The sequence below is a fragment of the Macaca mulatta genome, chromosome 1 (genome assembly GCF_049350105.2).
Source record: "Macaca mulatta isolate MMU2019108-1 chromosome 1, T2T-MMU8v2.0, whole genome shotgun sequence".
Classification (NCBI taxonomy): domain Eukaryota; kingdom Metazoa; phylum Chordata; class Mammalia; order Primates; family Cercopithecidae; genus Macaca; species Macaca mulatta.
This window is the reverse complement of record NC_133406.1, coordinates 189134325-189148659: the sequence shown is the minus strand read 5'-3', so window position 1 is coordinate 189148659 and position 14335 is coordinate 189134325. Positions and strand designations below refer to the sequence as shown.

At 44.5% G+C, this 14335-nt stretch overlaps 1 protein-coding gene and 1 long non-coding RNA gene across 12 annotated transcripts in view; one reads left to right on the top strand and one right to left on the bottom strand.

The window, feature by feature from the left end:
- The window catches only part of EPS15 (epidermal growth factor receptor pathway substrate 15), a 161261-nt gene extending 159588 nt beyond the window's left edge, over positions 1–1673 (bottom strand). For all 11 annotated transcript variants that reach the window (XM_077957535.1, XM_077957525.1, XM_015139357.3 and 8 more), the window contains exon 1: positions 1615–1673. Coding sequence is in view for 9 of the 11 variants with exons in the window: in XM_015139357.3 (XP_014994843.1) it covers positions 1615–1647 (33 nt within the window). In the remaining 2 variants the exon portion in view is untranslated. The remainder of the gene's footprint in view (positions 1–1614) is intronic.
- LOC106998555 (uncharacterized) lies at positions 646–13160 on the top strand. The gene is made up of 4 exons (XR_003722735.2): positions 646–913; positions 4423–4580; positions 6041–8163; positions 12798–13160. It is a non-coding gene; the product is annotated as an uncharacterized LOC106998555 (long non-coding RNA).
- The last annotated feature ends 1175 nt before the right edge of the window (positions 13161–14335 follow it).

Genomic DNA, 14335 nt, shown 5'->3' with positions numbered 1-14335 from the left:
TTAATGCAAGTCACTAACTACACTCTCAGAAAGTGAATACCTAAAAGTCAGTGCTGTTGTTGTTCAAATTGGAGTTTTGGGAGGACCCTTCCAAACATACATAACCAAGATTAAACCACCACATTCCATGTTAAAGGGTTCTTCCCCCCCTTGTTATCTGCTTGGCAGGACAGGACAAACACCACCACCACCAAATAAACTGGGAAACAGACTTCCCTTATGACACCTAGAATTCTGCAAACACGAGTTAGTTATTTTACATGAAGCATGTACGTGACTCTCGGTTTGAGAAAACATTTTTTTCTCTCTATCCTAGTGCTAGGCAAAGCACCCCAAAGCCTCTTGATTTTAAACACAGAAAACTGCACTGCCGAAATGTTTGCCCCTATCCCAGCGCTAAAGCCTTAGAAGCACCGACGAATCTAGGCCAAGGAGAGTACAAGATGGCAGGGAGATACCACAATGCAGGCAAGAAAGACGGGGTGGGCCCCAATCGGGAAGCACGCGCCACCAGCCCTGGAGAGAACCTTCTGAGAAGGAGACGTGGGGGCGAGTTTGGGTCAGAGCAGCAGGAAAGGGCTGTCAGGTGTCTGTCACTTTATCATCCCGGACACCATGTTTACATTGTAATTGGCTTCTTTACAGAGAGGGAGGGACCAGGTTCCCAGCGTGAGTGATGTTTAGAGGTTTTCTGAGAAGCACAAGGACTGGACTTTGACAGGAAGCAACGAGGCAAGAGGGAAGCTCGACAACACGTTTTGCTGAGGATTCCCCCAGGAGAAGTGCTCCCCGGGCGGCCGTTCCTGGCACCAAGACTGGCGGAGCCACCACACCCATTAAAGGGATCCACTGGGACAGCGATCAGGCGGGAACCCCCGAGGGGAAGTGGAAGTGGAAGTGGAAGCAGACGTGGGTAGGAAAGGCGGCATCGGGGGTCTGACCCAGAAGGAAACCTGATGAGGAGGGAGAGAGGCTGAACGGAGGAAGGGGCTGGCAAAGTAGGTAGTTGAGTAGGATGAGACTTCTTTGGAGGCGAAGCTAACTACATTAAATTGCTGGGGAGGGTTTCCGTCGGACTCTGGGGGAAAGGCAGGTCTGGAGAGGAAAGACTGGCTTGGGGGACCTGGGCGTCCGGCTCTGGAAGGCAACTCCAACTGGGGGCGGCGCGCAGCCGGCCCAGCGAGCAAGCCTCGTGCGGCCCGGGGGTGCGGCCGGCCCGCGCGAGCTCAACAGGAGCTCACCTGGGGTGCGTGCGGCCCGGTGGGAGGAAACTTCCTGGGTGGGTGAAAGCTGCCCCCCGCGAACCAGCCCGGCACCGGCAGAGCGCGGCCGGGTCATAGTCCACTCGGCGGCGGCGCGGAGGGCGGCGGCGCAGAGGGTGGCGAGGGCCGCGCGGGACGGGGCAGGGGGCGCCCGACGACCCTGGGCGAGGTCGCGGCGGCCGCAGCGGGGCTCCGGCTCCGGAGGGCGCCTCCCGCAGTCGCACCCGCTTTCCCTCACACACACCGGCCGCCCGGCCCACAAGCCAAGAAGCTGCCCGGGTCGACGAAGCTGAGGGCGGTGGGGGAGGGGGCACCGGCCGGCCGAGCCCAGCGGACGGGCGTGTGGCGTTACCTGTGTCAGAGAAAGCTGGGCCGCCGCAGCCATGGTGTTTCCATCATGCAAGGGAAGGGAAGGAAGGACCGGCTGACTGGGGCTCGGGGCGGGGAGGAGGCGGAGGGAGCGGCCGTAGGCGAGGCCGGGGCGGGCGGGCGGGCGTCTCCCCTAACTTCCACAACTTCCCTCCTCACGCCCGCCCCGCCCCGCCTGGCCCCGCCCGCCTGCCCGCCCGCCGGAGCAGGCCGCGGCGCCGCCCAAACCCTGGCACCGGAGTTTCAGCTGCTGGACCAGAGCCTGCCCCGGGGTCGCCTGGGAAAACCCGGGGCGGACATAAAATTAAAGCGGACGGGCTGCGGAGGCGACTCCAGATTGGCCTGTGAACTTCAGACAGGCCACCTACCTACGCTGAGCTCCTGCTTCTGAAAAATGGGGGAAATTATAACCAGAGGCCAAGTTGGTTACAAGGACTAAATGAGATAATGATAGAAAATAATAATGGCACTTTATATATGCCAGGCTCTGTACTAGACTCTTATTTTTTGAATTGTATGAATGAAGGAACTGAAACACAAGTGTCTTACTAAGGTCATATAGCTAATTATATAGCTGAATTAGGATCCAAATCTGACTGTAAAACCTTTATTTAACCATCTGCTAGTATATTGAAAAAGACATTAAGTCATTCCTTCCCACAGCCAAAATCCATTTGGAAAGGGGAAGCAAAAATGTATTTGCCCGGTGCCTGTCACACTTAGATTGTTTAACAAGGGAACGCTGGTGCCTGTAGCGCTCCTAGCTTCTCTCATTGTCCACTTGGCAAACTCCTCCTTTCTCAGGGCATAATTCAAGTATTACTTCCTTTGCAAAGTATCTTTTTCTCCTCCTCATGTCAAAGTTACACATTCTCCTTTATAAGCTTTCTTCTCTACCTTGTGAAGTCATCACCCTAATGACAGTTTACACCTATCTATCCCTCTAGATTAAGAGCTCCTCAATGGCAAGAACTGTTTTCAATGTATTTCTATATCGTCAGACCCTAGCATTACAGTACGTGCTCAGTAAAGGCCTTCGTTCCTGCCTATATTAAACATAACACATCCTACACCTTCTGATGCTGCCAGTCTTCAGTTGGAATACCCAGTTACTTGAAATTCATCTTCAAAGGCTCAGAGTATATACCACCTACTTCAAGACGCCTTCTAGGAACTCCACACCCCACCTCTAAGTTGTTCTGATGCAACCTTTTTTATACTCTGCCTTATTTGTAAGCGTTAGTTGAGGGCTTGTCTCCACCTCACTGCACTGTAAAATCCTTGAGGACAAGGGGCTGACTCACTACTATCTCTCCCTCATAGTTGAGCCTACCACAGAGACCTCAATAAATGTATTTGCCCGAATTGGTCTAAATTTCTTAGTTACGTTGGCTTCCCATGACAACAAACCACAACTCTATCAGGCCTACGCCCATTACCATTATCATAGCAGTCCCCGTAGTAGGAGGGACAACTGAACAAGACCCAGGATGGAGTTAGCCCCACCTAAGTTTTTAGACTATTGGCGCCACAAGCAAACCATTCCAGAAATTTCCCCAGGAACTCCTAATTATACTCAGACCCCTTCTGGCAAAGGCCAGCTAACAAAAGCAAGCCGTATAGGTCTGGTGAGTAACCACTTATTCAAGAGCATCTTCCTTGGCTTCTTTTTTGCTGTTAATCTCTTTAACTGAAGAAAGAATAAGAGATACTGTTTTACATTACTTCACTTTGGTACATTTATCAGCCATAACCACAACCGATGTTTCTACTGGTGTTTTCTACTTTATATTAGCACATTTGAGCTTCACAATTCTAAAAGGAAATAATCATCATACTCACTTTACAAATGTGAGTATGAGTATGAGTAGGTCATGCAGGGTCACAGAGGCTTAGTGATTTGCGCAAGGTTATACAACTAATAGCCAAAGACACATAGTATAGTTAAATAAATAGGGCTCAGACATTAGGAATATCCAGGTTCCAGTCCTGGCTCTCCCATTCACTAGTTGTGTACCCTTAGGGTTGTTGTGAGGATGAATGAAATAACGTATACGAAAGTGCCTAAACTTGTAGCTACACAAATTATGAAATCTGAAAATCATGGAGCAAATTGCTTTGGGGAGTATAATTTCACTTGCTATTCAAGGAGACTCCTCCAAACCATGTGAGATGTAAGATATTCCTCTCAGATAAATAAGGTGGAATCCCTGCTGTATAATTTCCTGGAAAGGCAGTGGGAGTAGCGAAGAGAATATTAAGAATCACTTAGAGTGTGACCTCAGGCAAACCATTTAACCTCTCTGAGCTTCAGTTTCTCATATATGAGCTTCAGTTTCTCATATAGGAAATGTAAGGAATTATTACTGTTATAACTCTTATATGATTTATATTAAGTCAAAAGTCACACCTTATCCAGGCATGGTGGCACATGCCTATAGTCCCAGCTACACAGGAGACTGAGGCAGTTGCACAGAGCACAAATTCAGCCTGGGCAACACAGAGAGACCCCATCTCAAATAAATAATACCTTGTATGTATACAGTATTACTTTTCACAGTTTATAAATGTTTTATTTTTATTTCTTTTTTTTTTTTGAGACAAGGTCTCACTCTGTCACCCAGGCTGGAATGCAACAGCGCAATCTCGGCTCACTGCAACCTCCGCCTCCTGGGTTCAAGCGATTCTTGTACCTCAGCCTCATGAGTAGCTGGGATTACAGGCACCCGCCACTACACTAGCATATATATATATATATATATATATTTTTTTTTTTTTTTTTTCCTTGTAGAGATGGGGTTTCACCATGTTAGCCAGGCTGGTCTCGAACTCCTCACCTCAAGTGATCTGCCTGCCTCGGCTTCCCAAAGCACTGGGATTACAGGCGTGAGCCACCGCACCCGGCCAGGTGTTTTTATTTATAGACTCTAGCACAACTTCTAATGTTCAGTAAGTACATTATAAAAGTTTGTTGAATTGAACTGAATACAATCTCATATATAATTGTTATTTGGATCTTCACTTTATCCCCATAAGAAAATCAAGGAACAACTATTTTATAAATAACTTCTATAAGTAAGAGCGTTGACAGCAGGCGTGGGTCTTGATTAACAAAAAATAGAAAGAATCAGATGCCCCAGCAAGGGAAAACTCCCTTAAAATCTTTATAGGGGTATTGCCCCACATCCCCCTCCAGACTACCAATAATTTGTAGTGGCTTCTTTCCTCATTCGTAGGTTCTGGTTTAAATTAATGACATGTAATGGGGGATGGGAGCATGTCTATAGGGAAGAGAGTAGGCCAAACTCCCAAAAAAGGCCTAGAACTTCTGAGAGAGGTTTTTTTTTTTTTAAATGACAAACCAATGACAATTTGCAAATGTGTGTCCCAGATCTCATCAGAGCACTGGGTCATATCCCAAATCTATTTTAGGAGAGGAAAATGTAGCAATCGAATATATGTTATAATCTAACTCATTATAACAAGAATGAGCTGCATGGAGCAGACAAGAAGAATTTATCTGTTTTTTTCTAGGACAACTTAACATCTCTGGGTCACTAAGCCTCATTTTCCTCATTATAACATTGAAGGTAGTAATATCTACTTTATATGGATGGTTTAAGGATTAGAGCTCATGTATAATGGCCTATCAAAGGGACTGGCCTGGACTAGATGTTCAATAAGTAGTAGCTATAGATACCATTCTTCAAGATCACTATTTAACTCTCCACCCTTCAGGCAACCCTCCAACAATTAAGTTGGTTTGACAGATATATTAGTTACATAAATAGGGGTGCCAGACCAGACCAGGTGGCTCACACCTGTAATTCTAGCACTCTGGAAGGCCGAGGCAGGAGGATTCCATGAGCCCAGGAGTTCAAGACCAGCCTGGGCAACATAGTGAGACCTCGTCTCTCTTTTTTTTTTTTTTTTTTTACCAATCAAATAAAAATAAATAAATAAATAAGAATGGGGGTGCTTTGAACAACTGACATATCCCAGTCATTGAAAAAGTAGATGTTCCCTAGGTAAATAAAGTTGTATCTGATGACTTAAATCTGAATACTAATAGACAACAATTGCTGTTTTCTTTTTATTTATTTATTTATTTATTTATTTATTTATTTAATTTGAGACAGTGTCTTGCTGTGTTGCCCAGGCTGGTCTTCAATTCCTGGGCTCAAGCCATCCTCCTGCCTTGGCCTCCCAAAGTGCTGGGATTATAGGTGTGAGCCACTGCACCCAGGCAAATTGCTGTTTTAATGTGCATTATTTCATTTATTCCTCAAAACAGCTCTACAAGGGTTATTTTTAATCTTTTTTTAACAGAAGAGGAATTTGTCCAAATTCATAATGACAACGCTGGGAATTATACACAGGTCTTCTGACTCAAATGCGCTTTTTCCTAGGGTGTGTTGCTGGTGTCCTGCAGATATTAATCACCACCCAAGAAAACTTGTTAAAATGGTGCCTTGAACATGGGAAGCTGAAGATGAGGCTCTGGATTTACGATAAACCTAAACCCAGGATGAGCCTAAAGAGGAGACCTTAAATCATAAACAGCTTTGTCACCAACCATCTTTCTATCCTACTCTAACTCCAACCCCCCTCCCCAATCCATCCTTAAAGGAAATGAAGACTATGTTTATTTTTCTTATTTTCCAGCTTTTAGAGGCAACTGTCATATCAATGCTTCATGAACACTGTGTTTCTGTAATATCAGCATCTAGAAAGTTCAGAAATGTGAGGTGATAGAGACTATGAAAAAAAAAAAATGAGGAACTCTCCAAATACACAAAGAGACAGTTGATTTGCATGAGACTTTGAGAGATGGGCTTTCCATATAGATGGTGCTAAACTATATTTTAAAATCTTACTACAATTCTTATGGTAATCTGAAGCTCATCCTTCTAAGCTGCTGGTTTCATAAATATAGTCCATCATTGTTCGCGTTTGCACAGGGCAGAAAGAATATGTGAGGCGGCACAATAACAACAATTGTGCTACGCAAATAACCATCCCTGTGCCAGGGACTGAGCCATGGAAATAACAAGCAGTAAGAGATTTGTAAATGCCACACACATGCAGGGTGTGATAGGACAGTTCAAAATTGTCATCATTGCTAACTTTTCAGGGCAATGGGATGCCCTGGGAAGAACTTGAGTTTAGGACTGGGAAGGCCCAGGTTGGTCCGGTTTTGGTCCTGCAGGTTCTTTGTTTGGTGACTTTGCAGAAGTCAGGAACTATACCAAGTCGTGGTTTTCTCTCCTGTAAACTGAAAGTAATAATAATACCTACCTGCTCATGCCATTACAATGATTAAATGAAGGTTCATGTGAAAGCCTGGCACACAGCAGAAACTAGATAAGCATTAGCTCCTTTTTCTTCCTACTGGAGAACATGTAGGGTTTAAGTGACCAGAGCATAAAAATAGAAAATATTTTTAAAGGTTTCCAGTGGCCTTCCAAAGCCCACTTAATGGTTTTTTAAATACCATTTATTTAATCCATTTGTAATATTTATTGAGTACTATACAGTAAGAGAGGTTATTATACTTATGTCCCCAAAGGCCATTGGCTTCTAGTGAGAAAGCAAACACTGTTTTGCCCTTGCCCTATGTCCTTCCTTTCCTCTCTGTCCTTTATGAAGAGTCCTGGAAGCCTTAAGAAACCAAAAGGAACACCACAGGAAAGAAACCTTGCACTCATGGCTGCAGGGTCTTTCATCTACAGGTTTCAAAGCATTTTCTCCGTAGGTAATTACTAGCCCTGCTTACCATGTGTGAATGCTGAGACACCATCAAATTAAGAAGCTTGCCCTAAATCACAAGGCAAGTCAGAGGATGGGCTACAGACAGAACAAAGCTGTCCTGTTTGCCAGACTTGGGCTCTAAAGTAGGGCACATGAGAGGCAACAGAAGACTTCAAGTGACGAGGAAAAAGGTTTGAGGAATTCTGATTCCGAATCAGTGCAATAACAAGAGCATGGGCTTCAGAGTCAAATTTGGTTTCAAATCTCAGCTCAGCCCCATTTGACTGGCTGCCTGACCTTTGTCAAATCATAAACTAAGTCTAGTTTCCCTTTTTGTGAAATGAGAATATTCTTACTTCTAAGGGTTTCGGGGAAAGTTAAATTATGTAACTAGTGTGAGAGAGCCTGGTTCAGTATCTGTCACTTAGCAGGTGCTGATAATGTTGGTTTATGTCATTGCGAAAAGTTAATATATCTCCCCCACAAACACAAAATAGCAAATAGACAACTCTTTCAGTCAAAGATTTTCAAAGCCATAATCACAGTTGTGTCTCAGTTTAAACCCATGACATCTCACATTATAGCACAAATAGAGGATGCCTTGTTCAGGCCTTCATCACTTTTCTTCCTTGATTCTGTGCTTTCTCTCATAGCCCGAGTCCAATCTACCAGCAAGTTCTGTCGGCTCAATCTCCAATATATATCCAAAATCCTAATTTCCAGGTCTGACCACTTTTTACTATCTCCACTACCATGGCCTTTCTCTTGGACCACTGCTAAAGTTTCTTTTTTTTTTTTCTTTTTTTTTTTTTTGAGACGGAGTCTCGCTCTGTCGCCCAGGCTGGAGTGCAGTGGCTGGATCTCAGCTCACTGCAAGCTCCGCCTGCCGGGTTTACGCCATTCTCCTGCCTCAGCCTCCCGAGTAGCTGGGACTACATTAGGTGGGACTACAGGCGCCCGCCACCTCGCCCAGCTAGTTTTTTGTATTTCTTAGTAGAGACAGGGTTTCACCGTGTTAGCCAGGATGGTCTCGATCTCCTGACCTCGTGATCCACCCGTCTCGGCCTCCCAAAGTGCTAGGATTACAGGCTTGAGCCACCGCGCCCGGCCAAGTTTCTTAACCAATATCCCCACTTCCATGATTTTGCCTATGTTCATTCTCCATATCATAAACTGAATAATCTATTTTTATTTACATCACCATGGCTCACTGCAGTTTTGAACTCCTGGGCTTAAGCAATCCTCTTGCCTCAGCTTGAATGATCTTTTTTTTCTTTTTATGAGATAGCATCTCACTCTGTCAGCGAGACTGGAGTGCACTGGTTCAATTTCAGCTCACAGCAGCCTCCATCTCCCAGGCTCAGTTGATCCTCCTACCTCAGCCTCCAGAGTAACTGGGACTACAGGTTCACACCACCACACCCAGCTAATTTTTGTATTTTTGTAGAGACAGGGTTTTGCCGCATTGCCCAGGCTGGTCTTAAACTCTTAGACTTACGTAATCCACTTGTCTTGGCCTCCCAAAGTGCTGGGATTACAGGGGTGAACCACTGCACTCTGCCTGAATGACCTTTCTAAAACATAAACCAGATCTTATTATTTTCCTGGTTAAAACCCTACAGAGACTTCTCATCAAGCACCTGAACATGGCCTACCGTGGGTAAAATATGTGTCATCTAAGCCCAGAAGAGCAAGATGTTTGGTGAAATGGAGCATGGTAGAGATGAGAGAGAGGAACTAGCAGAGAAAGGTGGAAGGGGTGTTAGAAAATACCCAGAGGGACTCATGACTGGACTATAAGAGGTTGAGAGAAATGTTTCTTTCTGGAGATTCTTTTTTTTGTAAAATGAGGATATTCTTACTTCTGAGGATTTTGGGGAAAGTTAAATGATACAACTGGTGTGAGAGAGCCTAGTTCAACATCTGTCATTTAGCAGGTGGTGGTAATGTTGGTTTATGTCACTGGGGAAAGTAGCTCAAGAGATTCCCAAAACTAGCTCAAGAGATTCATAATCACCACTGGAAGCAAAGGAGATTCTTATTGTTTTCTGTTGATGGCATTTTAAAATCTAGTGGCCTGGATTTTTTTTTAAGCACCCAATCAGGAATCTATTTTATCCTTTTTTTTTATTTATTTATTTTTACTTTTATTTTTATTTTTGAGTCTCACTCTGTCACCAGACTGGAGTGCAGTGGCACCATCTCAGCTCACTGCAACCTCTGCCTCTCAGGTTCAAGCGATTCTCTTGCCTACTCAGCCTCCTGAGTAGCTGGGATTAGAAGCACGCGCCACCACACCTGGCTAATTTTTGTATTTTTAGTAGAGACGGGGTTTTGCCAAGTTGGCCAGGATAGTCTTGATCTCCTGACCTCGTGATCTGCCCACCTCGGCCTCCCAAAGTGCTGGGATTACAGGCATGAGCCACCACACCTGGCCTATTTACCCTTTTAAAAGTAAGAATTATACACTAAGAGCCCTAACATCAGGACAATGGTTAAGATGGACTTTGGAATCAAATTTGACATTGAATCAAGGTCCTCCACTTACAAGCTACAACACCATGGTCAAGTTATTAAAACTCTTTGACCCTCAGTTTCATGCAGACTACCATACAGAATGAGTAAAAGAATTAAATAGACAATGATTATAAAGCACTTTGCATAGTATCTGAGACATGGGGAGTAAGTGCTCAACAAATGGGGACTATCCAATGATGATGGTGATGATGAGGATGATGACGATGATTAAGAATTGGGTTATCTTTTTAAAAAAAATTTTTTTAGATACAGGGAGTCACTCTGTCACCCAGGATGGAGTGCAGTGGTGCAATCATAGCTCACTGTAGACTCAAACTCCTGGGCTCAGGTAATTTCCCACCTCAGCATCCCAAGCAGCTGGGACTACAGACACATGTTCCCATACCTGGATAATATTTTTATTTTTTATAGAGACTGGGTCTCACTAAGTTACCTAGGCTGGTCTTGAACTCCTGGGCTCAAGCAATCCTCCTGTCTCAGTCCTCCCAAAGTGCTGGGATTACAGACATGAGTCACTGCCTGGGTGCCTGGGTGCCTGCCTAGGGTGAGATTTAAATTGGCCTTGTAAGCGAATAAAAAGTGAAGTCTATTCTGAGGGCAATGTGGAGTCATTGAAAGGTTCCCAGGAAGGAAAATAAAAATCCAAAATCATGTTATAGAAAGGTAACTCAGCCGGGCACAGTGGCTCATGCCTGTAGTTCTAGCACTTTGGGAGACTGAGGCGGGCAGATCACTTGAGGTGAGGAGTTCGAGACCAGCCTGGTCAACATGGCAAAACTCCATTTCTACTAAAAATACAAAAAAAAAAAAAAAAAAAAAAAATTTGCCAGGTGCTGTGGTGCACGACTGTATGCCCAGCTACTCGGGAGGCTGAGGCACGAGAATCTCTTGAACCTACGAGGCAGAGGCTGCAGTAAGCCAAGATCATGCCTCTGAACTCTAGCCTGGGGGTGACAGAGCAAGACTCTGTCTCAAAAACAAAAACAAGAAAGGTAACTCTATTCAGCATTACACTGGAGTTTCCAGCCAGGGCAATTAGGCAAGAAAAAAATAAAAAGCATCCTTATTGAAAAAGAAGTAAAACAATATTTGCAGATGAGATGATCTTGTATATATAGAAAATCCTAAAGAAAGAAAAATCTATTGGAATAAATGAGTTCAGCGAAGTTGCAAGATACATTAATATAGAAAAATCAATTATATTTTTATACACTAGCAATGAATAATCTGAAAATGATAGCCAGGTATGGTGGCTCATGCCTGTAAGTCCCAGCTACTTGGGAGTCTGAGGCAGGAGAATTGCTTGAGCCCAGGAGGTAGAGGTTGCAGTGAGCTGAGATCCCGCCACTGCGCTCAAGACTGGGTGACAGAGTGAGACTCTATCTCGAGGGAGAAAAAAACTGAAAATGAAATTAAAAAATCAGTTCTGGCCTGGCACAGTGGCTCACCTCTGTAACCCCAGCACTTTGGGAGGTCAAGGTGGGTGGATCGCTTGAGGTCAGGAGTTTGAGACCAGCCTGGGCTACATGGTGAAACCCTGTCTCTACAAAAAAAAATGCAAAAATTAGCCGGGCATGGTGGTGTGCACCCATGGTCCCAGTTCCTCAGGGGGCTGAGGTGGGACAACCACTTCAGCTCTCCCGGGCAGAGGTTATAGTGACCCCAGATCACGCCACTGCACTCCAGCCTGGGTGACAGAACCAGACTGTCTCAAAAATAAAGAATAAAAAATATCAATTCCATTTACAATAACATCAAAAAGAAAAAATACTTAAGAATAAATTTAATAGAAATACAAGATTTGCAAATAAAAACTGCAAAATATTGGCCAGGCGCGGTAGCTCATGCCTGTAATCCCAGTACTTTGGGAGGCTGAGGTGGGTGGATCACGAGGTCAGGAGATGGTGACCATCCTGGCTAACATGGTGAAACCTCGTCTCTGCCAAAAATACAAAAAATTAGCCAGGCGTGGTGGTGGGTGCCTGTAGTCCCAGCTACTCGGGAGGCTGATGCAGGAGAATGGCGTGAACCCGGGAGGCAGAGCTTTCAGTGGGCCGAGATCACGCCACTGTACTCCAGACTGGGCGACAGAGCGAGACTCCGTCTCAAAAAAAAAAAAAAAACTCTAAGAAGAAAGCATAGATGTAAATCATCTTTATTAGATTAGGCAATGATTTCTTAGATATAACACCTTAAAGCACAAGCAACAAAAGAAAAATTAGATAAAATGGATGTCATCAAAACTTCTGTACTTTGAAGGACACTGTCAAGAAAGTGAAAAGACAATCCAAAGAATGGGAGAAAATATTTACAAATCAAATATCTGACAAGTGAATTCTAACGAGAATATATAAAGAACCCTTACAACTCAACAATAAAAAGACAAATAAACCAGGCATGGTGGCTCACACCTGTAATCCCAGCACTTTGGGAGGCTGAGGTGGGAGGATTCCTTGAAACCCAGGAGTTCAAGACCAGCCTGAACAACATATCAAGACCCTGTCTCTAAAAAAAAAAAAAAAAAAAAAAAAAATTAGCCAGGCGTGGTGAGCCCAAGAGTTTGAGGCTGCAGTGAGCTATGATTGCATCATTGCACTCCACCTGAGTGACAGACTGAGACCCTGCCTGTAAAAAAAATTAAAATTATGGCCTGGTGCAGTGGCTGACACCTGTAATCCCAGCACTTTGGGAGGCCAAAGCAGGTGGATCACTTGAGGTCAGTTTGAGACCAGCCTGGCCAACATGGTGAAACCCTGCCTCTACTAAAAATATCAAAATGCCTGGAATCCCAGCTGCTCGGGAGGCTGAGGCAGGAGAATCACTTGAACCCGGGAGGCTGAGGCTGCAGTGAGCCAAGATCAGGCCACTGCACTCCAGCCTCAGCAACAGAGCGAGACTCCATTGCAAAAAAGAAAAAAAAATAAGGCTAGGCATGGTGGCTCATGCCTGTAATCCCAGCACTTTGGGAGGCCGAGACAGGCAGATCACCTGAGGTCAGGAGTTTGAGACCAACTCCTGACCAACATGGTGAAAACATGCCTCTACTGTAAATACAAAAGAACTAGCTGGGAGTGGTGGCGCATGTGCCTGTAATCCCAGCTACTCAGGAGGCTGAGGCGGGAGAATCACTGGAACCTGGGAGGCAGAAGTTGCAGTAAGCCAAGATCACGCCACTGCACTCTAGCCTGGTGAGAGAGCGAGACTCTGACTAAAAAAAAAAAAAAAAAAAAAGAATAAAAACATTTAAAGAAAAAATATTATTTGGACTGGTGTGGGATAATAAACTGTAGATAAACAAGGGCAGAAATTGGTAAAACATATATAAGATTATTGCAATAATGCAGATATGATAATGGCTTGGGGCAGGGTGTTAGTAGTGTGGTGAGAGGTGGTATTGCTCACTTTTTCTTAAGGTGAGCAACAACGTAGCATTTTTTAAAAAGTGAATGGAATGATCTGGTAGAAGAAGAAACACTGATGATACAAGCAAGAGAGGGAATTGTTGGAGTGCAGGGGAAAGAATTGGCTTTGAGAATACTGAAGAGGGCTGAGTATGTGGGCATGCATGCAGGTGGTTGGGTTATCTGCTGAGAAGGAGGAAAAAGGAGAGGATATGAAAAGCTTGAAAAAAGTTATGAAATAAGCATTTAGGAAAAGTGGATGCACTTGAAAATGTAGTATGATTCCCAGGTAGCACTAAAAGCCCACTTGAGGTCAGTGGCGATGAATTTTAAGAGTCCAGTTGACACAGTTGTGGGTTTTTCTTCATCCCCTTTCCCAAAGGCAGAGAGTAGGTAGAGTTAGATTGTTCAGGGTAGGGATCTTGTGAAGCAAAATGAGAATGCAAGAGGAGGCAAGAGAAAAGAGGACCTATCAAGGGAGTGATTTTAACATCGGACCTTGGAGTTTAGATGGGTAAAAAGGGAAGTGAGACACAAGATAGGTGAGGAACGGTGAAGAGACATTAGGATCACTGGATTGTAAGGCCCAGGGAGGGATCAGAGAAGTGTTGGAGTCAGGGCATTGGAAGGAGTGAGCTGAAAAAACAGGAGAGTTAGAAAGATAAGTAAGATTATTGGTAGATTATTAATCACTGGAAGCAACCTCCAAAAAAAAATCACAGTATTAAGACCCAGTTCATGCCCTCTAAGTGCTCACTCTGTGATGGGAAAGACAAGACAGAATGAAATAAATATTAAAGAGAAGTACATGCTGCCGGGTGCAGTGGCTCACGCCTGTAATCCAATACTTTGGAAGGCTGAGGTGGACGGATTGCCTGAGCTCAGGAGTTCGAGACTAGCCTGGCAACATGGTGAAACCCCATCTCTACTAAAAAAAATTACAAAAAATTAGCTCGTCATGGTGGTGCATGCCTGTAGTCCCAGCTACTCTGGAGGCTGAGGCAGGAGAATCCC